Genomic DNA, 25,577 nt, shown 5'->3' with positions numbered 1-25,577 from the left:
CCACACACCAGCATTTCTTGGTGCTACACCAGCACCATTTCTCACTCCTGCTCTCCAGAACTGTCCTTTCCCAGAGCCAGGGCTCCAGTGGGCTGTGGCAGCTCTTCTTGCACAGCCAAGAGGAGTTTTGAATGAGTGATACCTTTTGAAGCAGAGAAAGTGCAGATGCACAACTTTGAGAACCATCAAGGCCGAGCAGGGATAGACCCCTGTGCTCCAGGAGCAGGTGGTGCTGAGGAAGGTACATTCTGCACAGAGCTTTCAAATCAGTGCTTGTGCACTGTGAACAGTCCTGCCCTCTGTGATCATGCCTACATTGAATCTCTTCCTTCAGGCCAAACCTTCCCAGCTCTGTGAATCCACTAAACCATCCTGGTCTTGTGAGGATCCCTCTGGGCAGCTTTCCATGGGGAGGCAACAGGGGCCTGCACTGCCCAAAAGCAATCCCAGGACACTCTAAGCTGGCACAGGGATAAAAGGATGCACTCTTCCCACCATTTTATGTTTCCTCCCAGCTCTGGACACCCCTTGGAGAAAATTCACCTACGTCACCATGGGTGTGAGCCCTGCCCTGCCTAGCACATCTGAGTTTGGTGGGCCCTCTCAACCATGCTGAATTATTGTGATGATAACCATTTTTTATTTCTGTGGGGGTGGGCAAGAAGGACCATCTGGATAGGATGGACATCACTGCAAGTATTCAATTGAGTATTTCCAGATTGTTTGGGCTTTCTGGATTACGTTGGGATAAATTCCTGCCTTCCAAACTTTGTTTGCATATCCTGATTTCAAGAGTTTCTTTGCTTTTTTAATCTTTGGGGTTTTTCTTTTTATAATTTCAATATTCTGATAAAGTTACGGTCAATTAATGATTCATTTACCTTCTTCATGAAAGTGTTTTGTTTAGGGAAATTAATAATAATAGAACTGAGAGGCAATTTGTTGTTCCCATCAAGCTCACGAACTTTGTGCTTTCTTTGGCGCCATATAGACTCTTGTATGTTTTTCATTTTCTTTCTTTAGGGCAGAAGAAAGAGCTGTGCTCACATCTGTGCCTCAGCTTGCAGTCTAACAGTGACCAGAAATGCATAATAAATCTCAAACTAATGCTTCTTTTTGTTACAGGCCAGCTGGGCAGGTACCAACCACATTAGGAATCACATATCACATCTTCAAGTTTGCATTTGCTCAAAGTAGCATCCGAAATGCAACTTTCCCTCCCAGTCATTGACCCAACACAGCTCAGTGTAACACCTAAGTGAATCAGGGCCCTGTTCCACTACATGGAAAAACCAAAATTATTGTTATGGTGAGCCCCTAGTGACCTTCAGTGGGAGTTGATAGATGAACTGCTGTTCTCAACAAATAGAACACAGTGTTTGGACACATACTTGGAGTTATAATATATGGTAATACAATACAATAGAATGCAATATATATTCTATTCTATTCTATTCTATTATTACAGTGTCTCTATCAAACTAAAGCAGAGGGAAACTAAAGCAGAGGGAAACATGACATTAATTGAAGGTTTGTTACTATTCTGCTGTGCTTTGTCAGTACTCAAATGATAGGCTTTTACCATGTAAATTAATTTCAATTACTTTTTGGTCACAGTATCTAAAGAGGGAATTCATCTATGATCAATCTAGGGCTGAATTCTGAAGACAACAAGCAGCTTTGTTGCCACCAAACATTAAGTTCACTGCTGAGTCCACCGACAGTCACCTCGGAGGCTTGAACTGAGGAACTTCTTCCCTCTCTAAGTATTTGCAGTGTGCAGAGGGCACCATGTGCTTGAGTTTATTGATGGTTCCCATTAAATCCATGGAAAGAACCAACTGTCCAGCAATTCCTCTGGAAGAACACCAGAGACCTTCAGGAAAGAGCCAACAGCTGTGGTTAAGATGGGTTTGTTAGCAGGACACCTTGGGGGCTTCACTCCCCTGTGCAGAAAAGGTGGTGACAGACTGATGAGATGATTTAGCACCAAATGTGGCTGGACAGATGGACAGGGTCCTGGCACCTGTTCCTGGAAGTCTCCTTGTCCAGGGATACCTACAGCCATGGATGGCCTGGCAGGGCTGTTGTGCTGTGCACTCAGGCCATGGCCCCAGCAGCTGATGGACTGTACCAGGTTGTGCCCATTGTCACTAAGCTGGTTGCAGCAATATGAGCAGAGCACCTCAACTGCAAAGTGTTTAATTCTTTAAATTCTCCCATGGCAATGTAATGCAGTCATTCTGTTCAGCTTCAGCCTCATAACTTGTTTTGATTGTCTGTGGCCTTATGGTGGTGATTTAAACCTACTGATTTATTGATTCAGTCTTAATTGGGTCCTGAACTGGGTCACTGCATCATTCTATCTTTAATTGTTTTAATGAAAGTCTAGCAAATTAGGCTGGTAATATGATTGCTTAGAGGAATTCTTGCCTGTTCATGCTTCTTAATGAAATCCATAAAAGTGAAAAAAGGAATGAGCTTATCCTACTAAATTGCCACTTGTATTATGGAGTCTGAGCAAAGCTCAGAAAATCAATCTGCGGTGTCCTTGGCTCTTCCTCCAAATATATGTTTTCAGAAAGAGAAAACCCAGCATCTCAGCAAACATCCCAACAAAAGAAAAGAGAAAGAGAACAGTAAAATATGAAGCTAAAATCTGGTTCCAGTTCCCATTTCTCAGATTTCCTTTAACTTTGCAAGCAAGTCATTTAGAAGAAGACCTAAAAACCTACTTATATCCCAAAAGAGAACTTCAGCCCAGTGGCTGGAGTACATGCTGGGATCCCTCCTGCTGTGAGAGCCCAAATCTCTGTGGGTTTTGAGGTCTTTCATCGTGTCCCCAGAGGTTTGACTCATGGCCCGTTCTCTTTGCTGTCAGTTTGGTGCCCAGATGAACACATTAGGCAGAGGACTCAGCGCCACCCATGAGAAGGATGATTTTGTCCCCATTATGTGTTGTGACACTCATGAGAATCATGGGTGTGGCTGCCCTCCATCACCTCTGGCAGCTGCCAGTTCTGTTCCTTCCCAGCTCTTCCCCTCTGGATTTCCAGCAGGGCTGCTGCATCTGCAATGCATTTTCTACCCACTGGGCTAATGAGCTCTGTGCTGCCAAAGCTGCCTGTAACTTCTTCATGTCCCCCTGTTTTATGGCTGGAAATATGCTGCTTCCTCCCACTCCTTGCTCATCAGTAAGCACTGTACTGAGCATCTCACTTGACCCTGGCTCCTGCTGCAGAGAAAACATCATTACTTACCAGCAGTGCAAAGCCCCCCACCAGCCCTGCTCATACACCCTACAGCCTGTTCCATACAGAACACAAAGAATCTGCTTCAAAACTGAATTTGCAAAACCAAGGAAAATCTGCAGTCAATTAAAAGCAATGAGAATTAAGAGTACAGCAGATGAGGAATACGAAGCTCAGATCAGCTTGATCCCCAGCGTGACAGTGCATTTTATTTTATCCCTCTAGGAGAACAGGGAATTTTGTCTCTGCATGGGCTGTAACGATGTGGCTGGAAAGCTTCCATTATCTTTTAATTAAACAGTGTGATTACATTTTGCTTTCTGCAGCTCATTTAGCCCTGAGTCAGTGCAGAGAATGAAGATGTGTCACTGGTGCTCCAATTGCAGTACCCCTCTCCATTGATGAGGGCTGGATCTGGAACCCCAAACTTGTCCCCAGGCTGCCCACAGGTCTGACTGCACTTCCAGTTCCCCTGCTCTGAGCAATGACACCTTCCACTATCCCAGGTGGCTCAAAGTCACATCCAACCTCCTTTAACACTTCCAGGGATGGGGCATCCACACCTTCTCTGGGCAACCCATGCCCCTGTGTCACAAACCTCACAGGAAAGGATTTCTTCCTTATTTTTCAACCATGCACTCTGTCTTGGAGCAATCTCAGACTGATGATGGTTTTTGTCGCTGTAGGGTGAGGTATCAAATATGTGGCTACAGAATGGACTTCCCAAGTGACATCAGGATGTAGCTACAGATGGTGATTTCTGGCAGAGGCTGTTGGCAAGTGGGACCATCACACTGCACTGTGCCACCCAACCATGGTACAGTGCTGGGGATCCTCCACTGACCAGTGGTTAAAAGGAGATTTGGCTCACCATCTGCTGAAGAATTTTCAGCCATTGCTTGTAACCTGCCTGAATTGCTGTGGGTTTTCCACAGAAGTAATAGATTAGATTTCAGTAGAAATATTTAGAGAAAAAGAAAATGGTTTTCAGTTGCAAACAGTTCACAGTTTGGAAAGTACTTTTCCCATGCACTGAGGCAGAGACCAGCATCAGCACAGAAACTTTCAACCTGTCAATACAGCTACTGAAAATGTTGTAAAGTCACAACTGCCCTGCTCTCCTGGTGAGCAGTGCTGCTTCCAGACACAATTATAAGGTACATTTCCTAAGGCAGGAGTTAGCTCTTCTTCTTGTGTTCATGTGGAACAAAATGTTTTGTATGTGTAAAAAATAATAGATTGTAATCCTGAAATGAGTTTGAATCACCTATGTATGGACCAGAAAAGAGATATCAGGTTATGAGATCTTTTCTTTTTACTAAAGAAATGGTTTTCATTGCCGCCAGCTTCCAACAAACACACTGTACTTACAGGTGCATATTGTATTTTCTAACATCTCTGAAACAAGTAATTTGAAGACAGCATAACCCATGATCTGCTTTCCTACAGCAAGAACTGCTTTTCCTGGCCTCAAGAAATAGGGAAAATAATTCATTGACAACAGTCTATGACATTTTCTCTTCCTTATCTCTTTAGGCCAAGTCTCCAGCAAGCAGAGTATTTCAGAAATAATCATAAGAGAAATATTAAAGAGAGGAAAACAAAACAGTTGCCCTGTTCCCATGGAAGTGCATGGGAAGAGTTCAAGCAAGCCCCCTTCTGATGTGGCCATGTGTTTGTCCTTGGGCTGGTGAGCAGAGATCAGGCAGCTCATCCTGTCCATGGCCAGCCTGGGGTTTAGTGCCATGGCAGATGAATAAATTCCTGTGACCTTGGGGGCTCTCTACTTTTCTCTGGGCAAGATAAATGGAACAGAAATGCCATCTGGGACACCCTGCTGGTCTGTGCTTTCCTCCTCCCTTCTTGCTTGGTCCAGCCCTTGCCAGGTGGATCCTGGCTCAGCTCCACACAAGGATCCCCTGACCTCTTCCCAAGCCACCAGTGACCCCATGGGAGCATCTCCCATCAGTCCCACTCTTACCTCCTGGGTGAGAAAGGGATGAAGAAATTGGGCTATGGAGGTTAAAAGAAGTGGTTTTGCCCCTCTGGCCAGCTGTCATTGGTCACCAAGTAAAAACAACTCACATGGACCAATCAAAGATGCACCTGTTGCATTCCACAGCAGCACATAATCATTGTTTTTCTTTTCCTTTGAGGCTTCTCAGCTTCTCAGGAGAAAAAATCCTAGCAAAGGAATTTTCAGAAAATATGTCCATGACACAGCTGCTCTTCCCCCAGCCTGTGATGCTGTGGTTGCTGTGATTGAAGTTCAGGATTTCACCTTTTTTAATCTCATGCAATGGCCTCAGCCCACCAAACCAGCCTGTCCAGCTCCCACCCTCAAGCAAATCAGCACTTCCCAGCTCTCACTCAGCTTGGCATCATCCATGCCAAATCCTGATCCCCCAAAGATGACTCCTGACAAGGACAGCACTGAATCCCTGCTGTGCCTGCCCTGCAGACATCCCTGCTGGCATGGCCTGGTGTCCTGCAGGGCCAGGGAGCCTCCCAGCATTGCCACGTGTGCTGGCACGTGCTGTCCTGCTCTCTGTGTTTGTCTGGGGGCATCAGGAGCATGCCTGAACCCAAGCACATGCTGGAAAGGATGTTTCACACGCAAAGCAGGCTGGTTTGGAGGGAAATAGGTGCATGTCTGTGATTAAATGAAAATAATTGGGGTTAAATAGGGAGGAAAATGAAATTTCCTTGCAATTACTTGGATTTGTTATAAGAAAGAATGACACGTTTTCAGTTTCATCTGCTTTCTACAGTTTTGCCTCTATGTTTTTTCTCCTACTTTCAGAAATTAATTTGGGCTCCTCTGCCTCATTAATGGGAGATTACCTAGCTTGGCAAGAGGCCTTGTGTATTAGAAATGGGCTTTACTGATACAACTCTGAAACCCTGATGTGCTCTTTGGTTCCAAAACCCCCTTCTGCCAAAACCCAAATAGAATAACATGGCTATTTCCCTAAGTTATTATTCAAACATAAGGAAGTAATTTTTTTCTCAATGGTTTTGGTGTTAAGGAGAAAAGAAAGCTACTAACAGTGTCTGCTCCCCATGAATCCTACCTCACTTTGTGGTTCTTCCCCAGTTATTCAGGTAGAGTTTTTAAATCAGGATGATAATTGGGATTTATGAGAAAAGTTTATTTTTATACACTTTCTTCTATAAACATCCACTTTCAAAAAACCCCAGAAAATTCAGTGGTAAAGTCTAAAAACCTTAAGATGTTTTTGGGTGCAGATCACCATCTGAATTATCCACTTACACTCTGTGAGACACACAAGTCCTGCAAAAGTTATGACAGAAATAGTACAAGAGGGATGTGTTGATGGTTAAAAGAGGAGAATCCCTAAGAGAATGATTTCCCCTCTGCTGTTTTTTCTGTCATTCTTCTCTTCTCTTCTCTTCTCTTCTCTTCTCTTCTCTTCTCTTCTCTTCTCTTCTCTTCTCTTCTCTTCTCTTCTCTTCTCTTCTCTTCTCTTCTCTTCTCTTCTCTTCTCTTCTCTTCTCTTCTCTTCTCTTCTCTTCTCTTCTCTTCTCTCTTCTCTTTCTCTCCTCTCCTCATCCTCTTTACAGTTACTCTGCCCTGTTACTATTAATTTTGCTCTTTCACTTCTTGTCATCCTCTGTATCCATCAGGAAAAATTTATTTGTCCACAAAAACATCCCCACAGTGCAGATGCCAAAAATCCCATCCTTGTCTCCAGTTGTGTCCAGCTGCTCTGGTCACCCCTAGCACTGGTCCTGCAGATGCTCTGGCAGCCTTCAAGCTCCTGATATGTTTTGAAAAAGCAGATGTTACTAATTCGTAAAGCATCTTTGAACTTCTCAAGGGGGGACTGACACATTTGGTGCTGTTTCTAACAAAATGGGGATTTTTTTTTGTCTTTCTGTTTTTTACCAGGATGTTTTTTGGGTTTCTGCACCATCTCTTGTGAACCCACCCAGCTATGCCAACCTCCTCTTCATTTCTGCATCTCAGCCCTTCCCTCATAGTTTTTCAAGAGGAACATACTCAACCACGCCTTTCCCATTACTCTTGGAAATGGCATGAAATTCTGCCCTTTTTGCAGGTCTCCAGATGAGCTGATCCCTGAAATTGCTACGGAGTGGGTCTAAAAATCATAGCTGTGTGATGTGTACCAGCCCTGGGTGGACAGAACCCAAATTCCTCATTCCTCTTATGCTTCCTGCATGTGCAGCTTTCCTGGTCCCTCTCTGGACAGTGTCACCAGCAGGGACAGGCACTCAGTGCTGACACTTTAATTGCATTTTTATTCAGGTCTGGCATCCCCTGTTACTTGTCGAGAGGGTTAACTTGTGACTGATCTGACTGCTAGTCCTTATCTCTGGAAATGATCCAAACCCCAGCAGGAATGAAAGGAAAAAAAAACCTCACAAGGAAACAACACTTTTTGAGTTTTGTACCCAGTGAGAGCATTTTGGGTTGCATTTGGACTTTGCATTTTGGGAGGTTCTTTTTGTTTTCTTTGCAGAATAAATGAAATTCTTACAAAACTTACAAGGAGAACAAAATGTTTTAATTTTTTTTTTTAAGGAAGACAAAGGGGGAAACAGGAAGAAAATTCCAATCTTTTCATCAAGCAACAAAAATACCAGCCAAAAGAAAAAGATATTCAACACTGTGTTTGGAAAATCTGTAAGAATAGCAAAGGTTTAACTATATTAATTATACTTTCTCAGCTTTATACAAACACTTATAAAACATGAATGAATACCAGAGGGAATATTTTTCTTGACAAAAAATTAAAACACAAGCTTTTAATACCTATGCCAGGAAAATCAGTTCATTTGTTTAAACAGTAGTTTAGAAGCCAGAAAATAAAACAACAAAAAGTAGTTACTTTTCTATGGATTTAAATTGCGGAGTTAAAATCTCTTGATGGCTTCTAGGGAAGCCTAAGTTCTGTAGTTATTCTCAGGAAACAGCATTGCTGACTCCAGCAGAAAACATTTCAAATTCTGGTGATGTGGAAGGTGGAGCCTTTGAAACCAGTGGAGCTGGAGGAGGAGTCAGAATCTTTAAAAATGCCAATATTATTTCAAGAGGGGAAAACAAAATGTATTTCCAAAAGGAGCAAAACTGGAAGGTAATGAGAGTCAGCTTCTGTGTTCTGCTTGGCCTGAAACTCACATTTGAAAGCTGATATGGGCTTTTCCAAGTGCAGGGATAGTTTCAAGCATTAATATTATCAGCCATGGATACTGAGGCCTAAACCCACACTGCTTAAGCAGAAGTGATTTTCTAAATGCCTAATAAAAGATATGATGGACTTTTCTTTTTTATGAGATAACTAAGAAACAGGTTTTACTTCATATTTTAAGAAATTAGACTATATCAAATGTGTAATAAAAATATTTTCTATAGGATTTTAAAATATATACATATATAAACTACCTAAATTTTTAATGCCCTGTTGATATTGATGTGGTCTCTACAGGTTTTAAATGTAACTAAATGAGGCTGCCCAGCAACCTCCATTATACCTCAGTGACTACAAAACTTGAAGCTTTGTCCACACTGTAATTAAACCTGCTTGAGAATGGGATCTGAAATTGCCTGCTGGGCCTGATCCAACACCCACTCATAGGCTCAGTCCACTCCTGACTGCAGGATTTGGTCTTAGACACAGTCCCAAAATGATGTGGTTTCCAACCCAGCTGGCTGACCGGGGATAAAGGCACTCGGGGAGTTACTGAGAGTTTTGAGGCACTTTTTGGAAAAATAAAAGTTGTTATTTATTCGATTTAGAATATTTAAAGAAATACAGGGACAGTCTTAAGACAATTTGAGCACATTTATATTTAGTGCTGAAGAGGGTCACAAACTGCCTGAGTCTCAGACACAGCCTATGCCCAGGCACTGGGTGAGGACTTCAGTCAAGCTCAAGGCCGAGAGCCTGGGGGTGATAAGGGAGTGAAGGGCATCCATGCCTTCATCCTTCCCACCACATCCCTCTTTAGATCCCAAGATTTGGGAAGCCTTGCTTGCCCACCCATGAGGAGGAGGTAAACTGGCAGGAGGAGCTCCTGTGTCAAGTGCCTGTCAATGGCCCAGAGGTCTGGGCTGGCACTTCCATCAAGCACGGCCTAAAGCTGGAGGTGCAGCTGGGTGAGGGAGGAGAAGCACAGATGATTGTCAGGCCCTGTGTGCACTGAGAACAGCAGGACACGGCTGTGGGCTGTGCCAAATCCAGCTGGCATTCCTGTTTAATCTGGCACTGTGTCTAAAGCAAGGTCAGAGTCATTTTCCATGCAAGGTTTGAAGCACAGCATAGAGAAGGTGTGAGGGCCAGACCCTGCTCTAACGCAGACAAAACCCACGGGCCTGAGCACTTACCCTGCATTATACCTTCAGGTAGGTACCGTGGGAGTTCTCCTGCTTCAAAGAGTTAATATAGGGCATTTGACCACCTGCAGAGGAAAGTTTCTCACTGAGCTTTCTGTTCACCAGCTCCATGTGCCTGGAGTTTTTCCTGGCTTGCCGGAGAGACCTCTTGACTTTCTTCACCCGGTCCCGCAGCTGCTTGTTGCGCTTCTCCAGCGCCGCCACCTTCTGCTGCAGCTTCTTCACCCTGTCCTCCTCCTCAAACAGGGCCTTCTGCACCGAGGAGCACATCAGCTGTGGGGACAGCAGCAGGTCAGTTTTGCACAAAAATTACTACAGCAAGGGTTAATTCAGGCTTTGCTGAAAACACCTCACAACTTTTCAAAAGCTGAATGCTTTTTTGTGGGAGCTTTTATTTGTTTTTATATCCTTCTAAGTAAAATACTCTCTTTCACTTGTGGATTTAGTTAAGACCCAAAATTGTTGATCTTAATGATACTAGTGATTCAAAATTACTTTTATGAACTGTTTTGTTAGATCTGTCCAGTGCACTGAGGCTACATCAAATTTATGGAGAAAAGCTGCCCAAATTCTGGTACTAAACTTGAGTTTGGGTCAAGGGATGTCACTTTTGGAAAACTCTGGTTTTGATTCAGCTTAGCAGCCCTTCAGAAACCCCAGATTCTGATAAGAGCCTGCCCTTAGCTCTTTATGTCAACATGAGAAATAAGGACAGCACCTGCCAAACACAGAACTGGTTATTTCGCTTTTCCAGGAACAGAGGTGTCTTACACATCCCATTATATTGGCTTGTTTAAGACAAAACCCTGGAGGGTAAGATCTCAGCAGTCTCTAGGAGCATCCATGATCCCATAACTTTAACATAAATTATTTGAGGGGTCATTGCCTGAAAACTGCCCCTCCCACTCTACCCCATACAACTTACTGCAATATTGCCCCCAGAAGGGACATCAAATTCTTGATGTTCCTTCATGACAGTGGCTCTTAGATAGGTGATAAAAAAGAGAGGCAGTTTCAAAGGTGCTGCCCCCAAGGCACCACTAGAAGACAGCTCACAGGGCATTTTCTAATCCACAGGGTTGGATGCTGGTACAACTGCAAAACATCTGTTGGACAAGTGCTCATCTTCTATTACCTCATCCCAGGATGACCCAAAATCTGATCTCTCTGATCCCATGGGTATGTTTATGGTCTCATAAACATACCCATGTCTGTAGGGGCAGCAACAGGAGTGGGATGGCAAATACCAGCTGGGGCTGCTGAGCAGTCAGTTCCCAACACAGCCTCACTCAGGATGGGATTCAGCTGCCTTCTCTTAAGCTAAAAGTGAGACTCAGGTCTGGGCTTCTCTCTTTGCATTTCCCCTGTAGTGCCTGCAGGGAGAGACACTCTTGCAGGGGCTGATTTGCACCTCCTAGGGCAGAGGGAGGAATCACCCTCTGAACATAGCTCTCTCCTTTTACTGACCACAAAGACACCAAGTTCCATTTTTTCCTACCTGGAACACATTTTCCAGGTAAACAGGGAGCTCAAGGCCAGCACTAAAAAGTTTCTGATTTAGAAGATCCATGTCAAAATCAGTTTCTCCTCAGGTGCTCCTGCTTTTTTTCTGCCCTACAAAAAACATCCTGAGCTATTTTATTGTGCATGTGGGACTTTCATTTTGCTGCTGCACTGTGAGGACAGGCAGTGTATTCTGCTGGATTTATCTTCTAAATACATCTAGAAATTTTTCTATGTGTGTCAAGCACTCCTGGAGTCTGGATGGGCTTTCTCTGGCAGAACATTTGGAACAGACAGGGAATCTAAGTAAACAAGTAAATCCAGACTGTGATGATGAAGGATTACATGTTTCTTTCCATCTTACTTTGTAGTATTTTCAACAACTGAAGGCTGGGGAGGGAGCCTGCCTTGATGAATAACATTTCATTTGCTTTGGAAACCCCCAGCAGTGGGAAACCATGGCCAGTCAACACAAACACAGCAACTGCTTCCACTCCCTTGGAAGCTCTTGTTCCTTGTGCAAAAGCTCTGCGGGGTTTTGCTCTATGGCAAATTCTTGCCCCAACTTCTCTCTCTCTAGGGCTCTTTTATAAATGATACTAGCAAGATGGGGAGCACACAGATAAAGGGCCAGAAATTGTGCTGAAAAGGAGAGAGTTTGGTTTTGATCACTGTTCAGTCCAAGTGATCTTTGAAAACAGCCAGCACAGCTTGGCTTTTGTGTTTGCAAAACCTCAAGCAGAACATTTCTTGAATTTAAATCCCCATAAAGGAGGACACTGAGTTAGGGAAATATGTTTGTTGGGAAGACATGAGGTGGAAACTCTACTTCACCAGGGATTTTCTGCATTTTCCATGGATGCAGTGATAAGCATGGCCCATGCCAGAGTCCAGTGCAGAGGAACAAACACTCCATGCAGCTCAAGTGGGAGGTTCTGTGAACCCAACTGCATTTCATCTGCCTGGGCTGGCTGATGGGGGGATAGCAGACATCAGGGACAGTATTATCCTCATCCCAGAGACATCCCAAACATTTTGAGGTTGGTCCTTTGTCAACAGAGGTAGATCTACTCTACAGAGCCACTCAGAATCTTCTCAAACACTATAAAAAATCTAACCAGCTCATTTGCTTATACTGTTTTTCTACACTCCTCACTCTCCAGTCTGAAACACACAGTTTAATGCTTAAATTATCTGGAGATATCCAGAGACATCACAGGAACAGCACAGTTCTAAAAAAATGAGGCACTATCTGGCATGCAGGGCTTTGTTTGCCAACAGGGTAGGTGATAGGAAGAGCCCAGCTTGATAACTGGATGCCTGCCTGCAACTGCAAGACAACCAGCTGGAAAGTAAACACTTTGTTCCTTCTACATAGGGAAAAATAACAAGGTGGAGTCCTCTCATTCTCACTGGCTGGTTAAAACAGCATTTTTCACAGGACTCTGCAGTGGGGATGATGATGGTGGTGATGATGTTGGTGATATTTAAGTGTGAGTGCTTTCCTGTCCTTGCTATTACTGCTGGGGCTGCGATGATGGTGATGGTGGTGGTGATGATGATGATGATGTTTAAGTGTGAGTGCTGTCCTCTCCTTGCTGTTACTGCTGGGGCTGGGATTCATCTGGCTGTGACCAAGTTATCCTCAAAGTGGCGCCGAGAGCTGTGTGACTGTGACAGCTGTGAGCTCAGCACAGCCTGGATAACCAACCCAGCTGCTGAACAGCTGGTGAGAAGTTAACCAGTCCAAGTTGCTACCTGGATGCTTGGGAAATGAAGAGAAGGACTAGGAAGTGGCTCCTTAGGCAAACCTTATAGATCATTTTCCAAATTCCATTCAAAATTTGAAGTCCCTAATGACCCATAATTCAGAAGAGTTGTTTGGCCTGAAGATCAGTCTGCATATCTGCTTTTTCCAGTTTTGTTAGAAGGGCATCCTCAGCAGTGGTAAACTCAAGTTCAGAGCAGAACCAGAGATGTAATGAGAAAGGTGGCACAAGAACCATAGAGATCCTGAGGAGTTATCCAGGACAGCCTACAGCTGTGAAACTGCTTATTAAATATGTTTGAGTATTTGTCTGAGAGACCATATCACAAATATACCAAGTTTAAAGTTTCACCATATCTAGGAGATTTACAAAATCTGCCAAAGAAATCAGCACTGTAATAAACAGAATAGAATCACAAAATCATTGAGGTTGGAAAAGACCTCCAATATCATCCAGTCCAGTCATTAACCTAACGCACTGATTTTGAGCATCACATTATAGGCATGCAAACCCCTTACCAAACACCCTGAACCTATATATATATATATATATATATGTACACACACACACACACACTTTTTTTATTGACAGATACACACCTGCCTTCTGGAAGCCTGATTTGAGGGCAAAGTTGATAAAGGTGCCATGGATAAGGGTGTGATGGTAGTGTTCATCCACCACAAAATGTCCATAAGTGGTTGAAGTTAGTGTTACAGAACTCCAATCACTCAAAGCCAAGCAGTGGCACCCAAGTCTTGCCCTTTACCTATCCAGGGGAGAGATGTTGAGTCCCAGCTATCTCCTCATGCTCCTTATGGCAACACTGCTAAAAAACACTGGAATCACAGTGTTTCCTAAAAGTCTTTCCTGTGGGAGTGAGTGTGTTGCATGGAAAGAAAGACAAGAAATCAAAGAATAATGGGGGAGGTCTGGCAGAGGAGAGTATTGGGTTTGGGATGGAGTGACTTAACCTCCAGTTACTGGGGTTTTTCAGCCAAGACCAACACTCATGCTGAAGCGTGGAAAAGTCCCTGTCAGCGCTGTTAAAGCATCGTGTTGGGTGAAGTGATGGGGCATGGCAGTGCTGAGTTAAACCTTTGCTTGCTGCAAGAACAGCATTCAGAGGTACAGAATTGGGGTCCCAAGGACATATCCAACATCACTGGCATTAATGGAGATAAGCTGGGATTTCACTCTAGGACCTCATATGCCCCAGCAAGATGCACAGGACCTGGATGGAGAAAGAAATTGTAGTGGAAAGAAACTGTTACCTTGATAAATGCTGGGTCAGCATTTGCCACAGGAAATGTAATGTTTGTAGCACAGCTCTCCAGTTCATTCAAAATATTAGAGATGTATGAAGCATTGCCTACAGGAAGCCTCTGCCAGGCTACATCCACTCCCAAGGTGCTCTTCTTCCTCATTTCACTCAGCACTAAAAGCAGATTTTCTCTTTAAGCTCCTTAGAGGCAGCTAGTCAAGGGCAGTCTTCTTTCCCACCAGTCATCAGAGAGAAATGGGCACATCCTAGAGGAGATATCTTGCCTACCTTAGACACTTCCCTGAGGTGGACCACCTTTGGAGACTCCTGCCTATCTCAGACTGGGATGGATGTCACCATTAGTCCCATCAAATAGCAGCTGAATGGCACTGATTTCCCAGGTCAGGCTGCAAGGGCAGGATACAGATAATTTTCCTGGAGTTTGGAGAAACTGGGCGTGGAAACCGACCTAAATCCATGTCCGTGTGCACTTGGGGGTCTTTAAAAAGAGCTTTGTTCTGACCTGCATCAAATCACTGCTTGGTGTGAAGGTCTGAACTGCTGGTGGCTCTCATCTGCAGTGGGTGTTGCTGGCATCCATTTCAAAACCCCACACTTGCCCTTCAAACCCACAGCCCTTCCACCCCTGCTCTCGCTGGGGGTGTTTTTACAGGATGCAGGGTCATTATGGGGCACTTGAGGACTGGTGAAAGAGCCTCAGCCATGGAGGTACCTGAAGAGAGGTCCCTGGCCCCAAAACCACACCTAGAGCTTGTCCTGGGACATTGTTTTCCCTGGCACTTGGAACCATGAAGCCTGAGAAGCTGCTGGGAGGATGGAAACAAAGATAGCAAGTGACAGTCACATCGAGTCACCTCTGCCAGGATTGGAAATGGGGATGGGAATTTGTCGTCACAGTCACTGCCAGGAAGGGATCAACACCTTATTCCCTGTACTTGTGAAGGAAAAAAGTCAATGGGTTAGCAAATATAGAAACCACACTAATCATGACAAGAAAGGGGGGAAAAAATGGTGTAGGGTATGAGCCAGACTGCCTACCACACGCACCTCTCCCGTGCCAAGTGAGCAGATAAGTCAGTCCTGACAGTAAATCCCTAAACTCCCTGCCCAGGCAGTGGGAGACAGAAGGCCTCCAGGAAGAGAAAAATAAATCAAGAGGGTACGACCTCACTCTGGGGCATCTCCAAGTTCCCTTCCTGTGCTCGCTGACCACGCAGCAGCCAGGGAGGGACAGAGAGCCAGCCAGGGAGGGACACAGGGGCAGCCAGGGAGGGACAGAGAGCCAGCCAGGGAGGGACACAGGGACAGCCAGGGAGGGACACAGGGACCAGCCAGGGAGGGACACAGGGACAGCCAGGGAGGGACACAGGGCCAGCCCACTGCTTTTCCCCAGTAGGTGTTGGGGAAGATGAAACAGGAAAGCCTTATAAAGGCTTTCAAGGTTTCAATCAATTATGAATTGATTATAAAAAGCCTTATAAAGGCTTCAATCATAAATATGATTGCATGGCAAAAGATTTTGAGAATATGGAAACTATAAGCAAGATTGAAATGAAAGCAAGCTTTGAGATACCTCAGTTACTGAACAACTAGAAAACAATGCCATGGCCAGCTGAAGGTAATCCCCTTTTGATGAAACAACACCCTCTGCTTGCAGACAGGTCCAAGGGTCAGAGCAGACCCTACCAGCTGAGCAGAAGAGGTCCAAAGAGGAGTTTTTAGGGTTTAAAATGTAACACAGTATGGTAATGTAATGATTCTTATAGGCTGTATGTAAATGCTATAGGATTTGTATACTGTACTAGATTGGTTAGTGAGAAATAGAATATTCAACACAGAAGAAGATTTATTGTATTGTAACAGGAACATCGTTCTCTTGCCCTTTAACGCTCTTACCCTTTTACACTCTTTCCTTTTTTACTTCCTTACACTCTTACCCTCTTACTTTCTTACCCTCTCATCCTCTCTGCCCCTCTCTTCTCTCGGGCCTGCTCCAAGCTGTTGCTGGCAGCTCCCACAGGGCCCTGCACCCAGGCCCTTTGCAATAAACCACAAATTCCACGACCTGGCTGCAGAGATCTCTCTTCTCCATCTGTCCAGACCGTGCTACCCCCCAGCACTGCTACAGGCAGGGCTGGGGATGCTGCTCTCTCCTGTTCCCTGGAACGCGTTCCTGCGAGCACTTTGCCTGGGATGCCGCAGGAATGCAGTGCTGAGATGGGAGGGGAACTGCGGGGAACTCTCAGACTGAGCTGTTCAGCAGGAGCAGCCGAGCTCTGTCGGAATTCAGGACATCCCTCTGGCTGTCCTGGACGGCCAAGACCCCTGCCCAGGGGTTCAGAGACCCTGGCACAGAGCCCAAGATGCCCCTGTGGTTTTGATTATGACCCATGGAGCAAGTTACCAACCGTAGATGAAGATCTGCAGGCCATGAGAGTTTAAGTAGAATGATAGTGAATTTATCATGGGAGGAAAAATACATTTTTGGGGTTTTTAGAATGGGGGTTCAGGGGGCAAGATGGAGGGATCTGGGCATGTCCAGCCTTTCTCCTTCTTCTTCTTGGCTTCCATCTTCTGAGTGATGTTGACACTTTTAGATTGGTTTAAAGTAGAAGCTCACTGTCTAACATAGGTGATAGGTATTAGAAAGTAATTGTAAATATAAAATTAGTATAAAAAGATAACACTGCCTCGGGGGTAGGCAGAGTGCTTCTGACTGTCTTGCTGAGCAGACCTCGGCTGGACAGGAGAAATAATTTTATAGATAGGATACAATAAACAATCTAGAGACTGAGAATTGAAGAGCTCTAGCTCCTTCTTCGACTGCTGGGCTGGGAAAAGGGACTTTCTAACACATCTTGAGGTCACTCTGACCAGCTAGAGACCCCAAGAAAGCTCCTGCTCCTCCACTGAGCTCTGAGCTCAGCCCCACCTGCCCCATCCCCTGTGCCTTCTGCATTCTCAGGAGCCTCCCAGCCTCAGCAGCACTCCAGCTCCCAGCAATGTGTACCTGGGTCAGGGCTGGGGAAGCAGAAGGGTTTGGAACCCTCACAGGGTTTATTCTCAGCCTCTTTGCTGAGCCTCACATCACCCTCCTTGGGCTCCCTCCACCAGAACTCCTCAGGCTGGCCAGTGGAGTAAGGAACCCTGGGGTGGCATACATCTCCATGGTGTGCCAAAGCAGAGGGAGCAGCCCGGACACCACTCCTGGCTCTCCACCCCTGCCACAGGGCATGCACAGAGCTCATGGCAAGGACAGCGAGCTCACAGGCTCTGCAGCTTGTGGGAATCCATAAAATCAGAGGAGGGATAAACAAGATCTTCTCTCTATGGTTTCAACAAGCAAATGTGTGTTTAAGTCTACCTTACAAGACAGGCTGCTTCAGAGATTTCTGAATATTGCTCTGCCTGAATGCTGAAAATGTCCAAATTACAGAGTCACTTTTGGGGTTCTTTGTTTTGTTTTGTTTTGGTTTTTTTCTTGGGTTTTGTTTTTTGTTGGTTTTTTTTTGTTGGTGGGGGGTTTTTTTCGGGTTTTTTTTTTGGCTTTTTTTTTGTTGGGTTTTGGTTTGGTTTGGGGTTTTTTTTTTGTCTCAGAGTTATTGCAGTCTTAGCAGGGCTTCAAAAGTCTCTGTAAGTGGCTTTTTTCCCCAACAATATGTACAGAACCTTTCCATCACCACAGCTACCAAAGTTACCAAAACTTGCTATCCACTTTAATTTTCAACTCTGCTTTTTTCCCACCTAGTATTACTGTTCTCACAATGAAACCAATTAGGTCTGATATGTCTAAAACTACTTTGCTAATATACCTTACCCCAAGTGTATTGTCCTCTGACTGAAAGTTGCTGTGCGACCATGTCTCCATCTCAACTTGTTTTACTTGGCTTGTATTTCAACAGGATTAGATCACCATTCCCCCCACACATACACACAGAGAACTAATTAAATACCAAGGAAGGGATAAAACCAGCAAGACCCAAAATCAAAGTGTATTGTGTCCTTGCTTCTCACTGATGGGAACTCAGGGAAATGAAAATGCTGATCAGAGCAGAACAGCATCTTATGATTTGTTCCTATTTATTGAAATTTTTGAATGAACTGACCTTTACCTTGTGTTACAAGCTTCTAGAAACCTCCTTTATTTTAGTGTTCTGTCAAGTAGAGGGCACACACCTTATAGCCCAGTAGCAGAGAGGGAAGTACAGTATATCCAAATATACCATCCCCAGATGCAGCTGGAGCTGAGAACCACAATCAGATGGTGAAGAAAAATATTTATCTTTACCAGTATTAATTTGCATGAGAACAACACAGGTTTAAAGTAGCATTATACCTGGTTTGGGGTCTTTGCATTAAGTATGAATCACTTCAGTCTGTTTTTACAGCTTGTGGAGTTCCCTGGGAGTCCTCACAGAGGGGACTGAAGTTTTGGTGTGGCGAGTGCTGCAGGGATGTCTGTAAGCTGAGGTTTAATTAAACATGGATGTAAGGGGTACAGAGGAGCAGGTGGGAGAACAGGGGACACATGGAAACAGGGTTGATTAAGGTCTTAAGGAATTCAGAACTTCCAGGGGGTGAGGCCATGCGAGACCCCCTTGTACCCCACAGCAAGTTCAGAGTGCAAATGCTCAGAGCCCACATCCTCTGTCCCTGAGGAGGGAAGAACTGGGATCAGTAAATATAATAATGAAATAAATGTTATGTATAATATGTATAATATGTATAATATGTATAATATGAAGAGAACCTTTGTTTCTCTGTCACCTATAAGTCAAAATGGGGAGAGAAAGAAGCCAAGCAAATCCCAGCAGGCTGTGGGTGGGTATTGGCAAATGGCCACAGCGTGACTGCAATGCACTAAATGCTGCCTCTCAAGAAAGCAAAGAAATGGACATTTAGTGTAATTTGAGGCCATATCTCCTCCCCAGACAATATATCATACCCAGGGGGACTTGTATGCACAGGCGGAGAACCCACGCCGAGAAAGGCAAATGTTTAAAGTTAATGCAACATCTATAAAAGTCAAGCTGCCCTATAAATCCCTCTGCTCTGGATGTGTTGGCTTCACACTGCACACAAGCTGCTGCAGCTCAGCTGCCTTTACAAACAGATAGGATTTCCTTGGCTGAAGGCTCAGCTGGAAGCTCTGAGCATGCCCTGCTTCTGTGCATGGCTTAGGGATTTCAAAGAGAAATTGCAGGACAACCTGCTGCCCTGTGGTGCCACTGGGGAGGGGGAATGTTCACTTCTCTCCTGAGCATCCAAAGGAACTTCTGGAGACATTTCTCTTTATTTCCTAAGTCTATTTGGGTCCAGAAAAGCATGGGGACCACACTCAGGCTTGTATTTATCTGTGTTTGGTGGGTCCTTTGTGGTGGTCTTTGCATCACCCTGCTAAAATAGGTAACCTCAATCCTGGGTAGGAAACTTCAGTTTTCTGATCTTTTTCTATAGTCTTTACAGGGACAGAAATTCCTCTGGAGGATGAGTCAGAGGAACTAATTTAGAGCAGGGAATCAGGCACTGAAACTGAGTTGAATGGTGCGGAAACAACTCCAGCACGGCGCTTACGCACACATGGAGACACCCCTGCCATGGCAGGAGCAGGACAAGAGGCTCTAATGAAGCCTTTCCCTGCCAGCAGGAAGGGATTTGTGAATCCTGCATGGAAATGACGGCAGCAGCCCTGAAGTCAGGCTGGGTGAAACTCAAGGGTTTGACAAAAGGCATCTGCATCTGCTCCTGAGCTGCTCTGCAAGCCCAGGGCAAAGAGGAGAGCTCTGTTCGCTGTGCCCCGTGCCAGCAGGGCTGAGCACAAGTTGCCACGGCATGAAGTGGAAAAGCCTTGGTGAGGTTGAAGAAGCAAAGATAAAGGGAAGGAAAAACAAACATCTGTGATGTACAGGCGCTCTCTGAATAATGTCAGTGCTGAGAAAGGGACCAAATGCCTGAGAGACTGATCAGCAGCTCTGAACAACAAGCTCCAAGCACATCTAACATCTGGCTGATGGGAGCTCACTGCTGCTCACCATCCCTGTCCCACCAGGCAGCCCAGAGCAGCCTGTCCACAGCCCCGGCTGCTGCGTGAGCTGGAAATCCTGAAAGGGCCCCAGACCACCCTGGGTGAGATAAATGGGCAACAGGCTACTCTGAAGATGGCAGGATTTGACAAATAGACAGTTTTCAGTGTGGAAAGATGTGGTATTTAGGGAACCACCCTCCTGCTTGGATGTGCTCAGATGCCCTAAGCATTCGGGGCATTAATGACTGTTTCTATAGGAGACAAAAGCTGTTTTCACTCTAGTACAATTCCTCAGATCAGCTTCTATTCCTGGGCCAGTATTTCAATTATCAACAGAAATACAGAATCATATTTTAAATCATATGTCATATTTAGTGGCCAAAACCTCTCCCTGCTGCTTTGCTGCATTTCATACAGACACAGAAGCACCAGAAACTCCCACCATGTGCTGCACAACTTAATACCTTATACAGGGGAAAGCTTTTCACACAGGGCTGGCTGCAATGCCTGCAGAAAATAAGGTCATAAGGGCAGCATGAGTCAGGGCTCCCCATACACACAAGCCTGGAGTACTCTTTCCAGCCTGATTTCAGGAGAAGGAGGATTGCAGCCACACTTACACAGGACAAAATGCTCACAGGGCTGGTGGATGCCCTGTGGTAAACTCTTCTTCCCTCCAAGCATCTAAATTATAGAGCACACACCCCAGTGCTGGTTAATGTTGCAGTGGCAGCTCTCAACTGTTTAATCTTATGTTAATAATTGTGCTGGAGAGAGAGAATTACACAGCAAGTGCCGCTTCACTGCACAGTGAGCCCATGGTGATACCTTAGAGCCACAGTTCAATCATGGACTACCTTAGGGTTTGGCTTTTTTGTGAATAACTGCACTGAGGTCTGAAAAATCTCATAATATCCTGCTGTTATGTGTTTTTACCCTCAAAATTTGCTATTGTTCCTGGCCAAATACTTAGGGACAGGCAGCAAATGCTTCCCCCTCTAAGTCTGTGTTACTGTTTGTGTATGCACGGGCTTTAAACATGATTATGAAATTAATTCTCTCTATCAGTCCAAAATTCTTCTGTGGAATTTGTTATGCTTGTCCCATATTTCTCTGACACAGAAGTTATCTGTACTTTCACCAGCTTTGTGTTGCATCACTTTAGCAATAGCAAGGGCCAGGGAATGGAGAGCCTTGAGGAGCAGATGATCTGGATTGCCTCACACCCCTCCTGCAGTAACACAGTACCCACACCAGTCACCATCCCCACAACTCCACAAAAATTGCCTGACATCACAGAATTAAAAAAAAAATAAAAGAAAAGAAAAAGACAAAAAAAAGATGGCAAACCCATTCGAAGGAAATCAGGACCTGGGCTCCAGTCTAGTCCCATAATTAGGACACTTGCCCTGTCTTTTGGCAATGATAATGTTGGAAGAACAAAACCTCTATCATCCTGAACTGTGTTATCTGAACAGCTTGTTCTCATTTTAAGCAACACGTGCACTTCACACCTCATCAGAGAGGGCAGATAAAATCCTTGTCCTACTCAGAGGAATGGGACTGGAGGTCTCCACTCCAGTGAGGACAATAACCAGTTAGGGGCAAGCAGGTCCAGTAAACAGCTTCCCTGTACTTCCATTCCTTGTCTCCAAAAATGGGGATTACAGAACAACTGTGATTATAGAGCCTCTGAGTCATTGTAGCCTAATCCAGAAAGGTCTCTATTCAAAGCCTGTGTGTTGTGTTTGGGACAGGAGCAATAGCAGAGCCAGGACTCGTGGGCAGATACTTCACTTGCATGCAGAATGGCCACAGTGCTTCTCTGTGCAAATTCAGAGTGTGAGCCCAGAAACCATGTTTTTCCTTAGGTGATGGAAGGCATTGTCCATAACTGCAGCTTTGTCTCCTGCAATCTGCAAACATATTGTTCAGTAAGGATCCTGGACAAATTGCCCATCACTGGACCATGTGATTAACTGAACTTTCTGTATTGAGGGATACAGTCAATACAAGTTTGCAATATAAAAATTGTATCTTTCTGTGTCCCTGATCAAGGCATTTAAGTCCACATTATCCAAGAAGGAAAAAATCCTGGCTTTGTGAACATGGCTCAGATATGGCTGAGACACATGAGCAATGTCCATGGTCCCAAGGCCAAGGTTTCAGGCATGATCAAAGGGACAACTTCTAGCAACTGCCTTTTTTGGGCCATTGAAGACAAAACAAAGCATTCCTTAGGCACCATTCACCAACGAAATGGGTGTGAATGGTTAGGCAACAACATGGCTATCGTCATTCCTCTCATTATTCTGGAGCTAAGGGTCAGTAAATGAGCGGAAAAGCCAGCAGAAGAATATATTCTACAGGAATGGAAGAAAAGTTTTATTCTCACTCATTACCTAGGTCAGAAATCAATGAGAGTGTGAGCTAATCTGGAGGAGCACAGCAAGAACATGGCACTGAGCCTCTGGAGGGAATGGCAAAGACCCTTTCCTGCAGATATTTGAGGCCTCTCTTCATCAGCCAGATGTGGTTTAGGGTTAGTACATGTAAAGTGCAGCACAAACTCATCTGAAAAGACTGGATGACCAATTTGTTTAATCTGAGCCCCATCCAGGTGATGTCTCCGTTCTGCCTTGCTCTGTTTAATCCTGTTAATAAGTACATTCCTGTATTGGCATACAGCACCTACACTTCTCATGGCAGTCAGTGTTACTGCAAGTCAACCAAACTGATTTATCCTGCTCCCTCCAGATATCTGTGAGGCATTTCAAGTGAAGAAAAACAAACAGAAAAAAATCCTGATAAATTGCATCATTCCAAATGTTTTTCCTTCCACATTCTCCCCACCCTAGAGACTCTGCCACTTAGTAACATTTCTTTTTTTAATCCCTTCCTAAAATACCCTTTTACCATTGAGAACTTTGCAACTGTTTGGGAGTAGGCCGAGTTGTTTGCTGTTTTGATGGAAAGAGAGAAACTAAATTATTTCCTGGCTGAGATTTATGCGTGAAGATTTAGCTTGCAGCCAGACTTTTTTAGCCAAGTTATAAAATCTGAAGATAATTCCAGCTCTCATCGTCAGTGACTTTTATGAAGCAATTCAGGATATGTGCAGGAATAAAAGGAAACTCCTCACCATGGAGGTTTTCATGGAAATGAAGAGACACATTCCTGCACAGAAGGAAAGGGCAGAAACATATGTCAGCCCAAACAGAGCTGTCAGAAAGCAGAATCCCAGCTTGCTAAAAACTCATGAACATGTTGATGAACCCATGGGGTTTTTTAAGGCTTTGAATGCAAACTGAGAGCAAAGCAGAGGCAGCACTTGTCTGTGGACAAAACAAAGCTGAGTTTTGCTTCAGACATCAGGCTTTTGGAAACTTAAGAGCAAATGCCTTGATGTGATACTGTAAAGATGCTCCTGATCTCCTGAGATTACTCAGTTCAGTGCTGGTCAGCTGGAAGGTATGATGGTCATGTTTTCTACCAAAACGACACAGAAATGCCTCACTAAGACATGGATGGTGTACTTCTCCACATCTTCTGCCACATTTGCCACGCCAGACCCTGATGGGCTGACCCATGTCTGAACAGTAAGGTCCCCAGAGCAGTGTCAGGTGGGCAGGCTTAAAGGAAAGAATAGAGAGGAAGAAGAAACAGGTAACTGAAAGTTCCAGAAACCCACAGTGAGACCTGTGTGCCAAAAACTTTAGGTCTCAGGTGAGACACCCCAAAAAGGCTTGTGCTGTCGGCTGCATCCACATGAGTAAGTCAATTGGAGCAATAGCAATGTGTCTGCAGACTGAAGCCCTAGATGTGTTTGGGGTGAGCAAACAGACAGGGAGAGGGCTCAGAAGGTGTGTGAAGGCCCAGCTGTGGATCCCTCATGTTCCCATTAGGAGCTGTGCACACCATCCAGGCATCTGCAGCAATCTGGCTGTGTTTCCTCCAGGAGGAATCCACTCACTGTGCAGCAAAACCTCTCTGTGAACTGAACCAACAGCTGTCAAGCAAAATCACATCTCCTACTCACCAGACTCATTCCCTCTCAGGATGGAGATTGCACTGATTTGACACATCTGGCAAGGTAAGACAGCTCTTGTTCCCTCAGGTGCTTTGCCTGAGCTCCATGGCTTGGGAAATTTCAAACAGGAGACCTCACAACTATTGCAAAGCCTGCAATGCAACTGCTTTCACATTTCCCTCTCATCCTTCCTGATGGGCCAGCTCCAGGCTCTGGAGGTGTTTCACTGGGCTGGTGGAGGCCCCTCACAGCTCAGGTGAGGACAGGAGGTGGGGATGGATGGAGCTCTGTGATTGTGAAATCCAATTATAACTCAGAAATGGCAGCTAGTGGCTCCCCAGAGCCACCTCCTCTCACAGCTCACTAAGTTTCTCTCCATGAAGTTCCTCTAGAAGGCTCAAGCATGGAGCTCTAAATCAACTCACCTATTTCCTGCCAATCTTTACTGGTGCTGACATCCATGCTCTCCCAAATTCCACATTTTTTTAAGAGCAGTTGAACCAGCAAGTGCTGGGAGAACACTGAGTCTGTGAAGCCACTTTGGCTGTGTTTCAATGTCTTCTGGAAAGATCCTAATGCAACACAGACGTTCATGATATGTTTGCACTTGCAGCTAAGTGCTGGCTACACTTGAGCTTGTCTGTAATGAGCTCTCTGCACAATACCTCACATGAAATACAGACAGACAGACAGGCATATTGGTTTCAGAGCTACATGGGAAGGAAGGCAGATGTCTAGCAGCAAAAAGAATCAGTAGATACAAGGACATTGCCTCAGCTCTGCTAATCACTGTCCATGCCTTAAAGCCAGGTAAAAATTGTTCAGACACTCCAGTTTAGAAATGAGTTCCTGAGACACAAACAGAACAACTCTGAGGCTGGAGCTGGACTGAGCTCCACAGATGTTCAGATCCACTAAAAATGACAAGAAATGTGGCTGACTTTTTGGTTTTGGGGCTGGAGAGTGACACACCAGAGAAGATGTTTTGCTATGGACTCTGGGCTTTGAGTCCAAGTCTTGCTTACATGACCAGGCAGCAATTTGAAAATAGCAACAGAAAGGAGAACAAAAGTAATGTGGTAGCAGTTAAAGAAGCTGCCATCTGTCCAACAGCTCATGACAGCTTAGTTGTGCCTTTTGGAGTCAGGGGTGTCATTGCTGGGAGGGTGTAAACTCATGTTTTACATTAGTGACTTAAATATTTAAATTTAATGAAGACTGTTGAAAATGCATGTCACATCCTTTGATTGCTGAGGGAATAATTCCCAGGTATTTCAAAGCTTAATTAGTCAAAAAACTTTTCAGTCAATTAGAACTGATGCATATGTAACAATAATG

The 25,577-nt window shown here is 44.8% G+C and overlaps 1 protein-coding gene across 1 annotated transcript in view; it reads right to left on the bottom strand.

Annotated features, from left to right (window-relative positions):
* Nucleotides 1-7,839: 7,839 nt before the first annotated feature.
* Nucleotides 7,840-25,577, bottom strand: part of CCDC3 (coiled-coil domain containing 3) — a 37,276-nt gene continuing 19,538 nt past the window's right edge. Inside the window, exon 3 of the mRNA XM_064733043.1 lies at nucleotides 7,840-9,903. Coding sequence (XP_064589113.1) covers nucleotides 9,628-9,903 — 276 coding nt within the window. The 3' untranslated portion in view covers nucleotides 7,840-9,627. The remainder of the gene's footprint in view (nucleotides 9,904-25,577) is intronic.

Source organism: Zonotrichia leucophrys, chromosome 1A, assembly GCF_028769735.1.
Source record: "Zonotrichia leucophrys gambelii isolate GWCS_2022_RI chromosome 1A, RI_Zleu_2.0, whole genome shotgun sequence".
In the NCBI taxonomy this organism is placed as follows: Eukaryota; Metazoa; Chordata; class Aves; order Passeriformes; family Passerellidae; genus Zonotrichia; species Zonotrichia leucophrys.
This window is presented reverse-complemented; position numbering and strand designations above follow the sequence as displayed.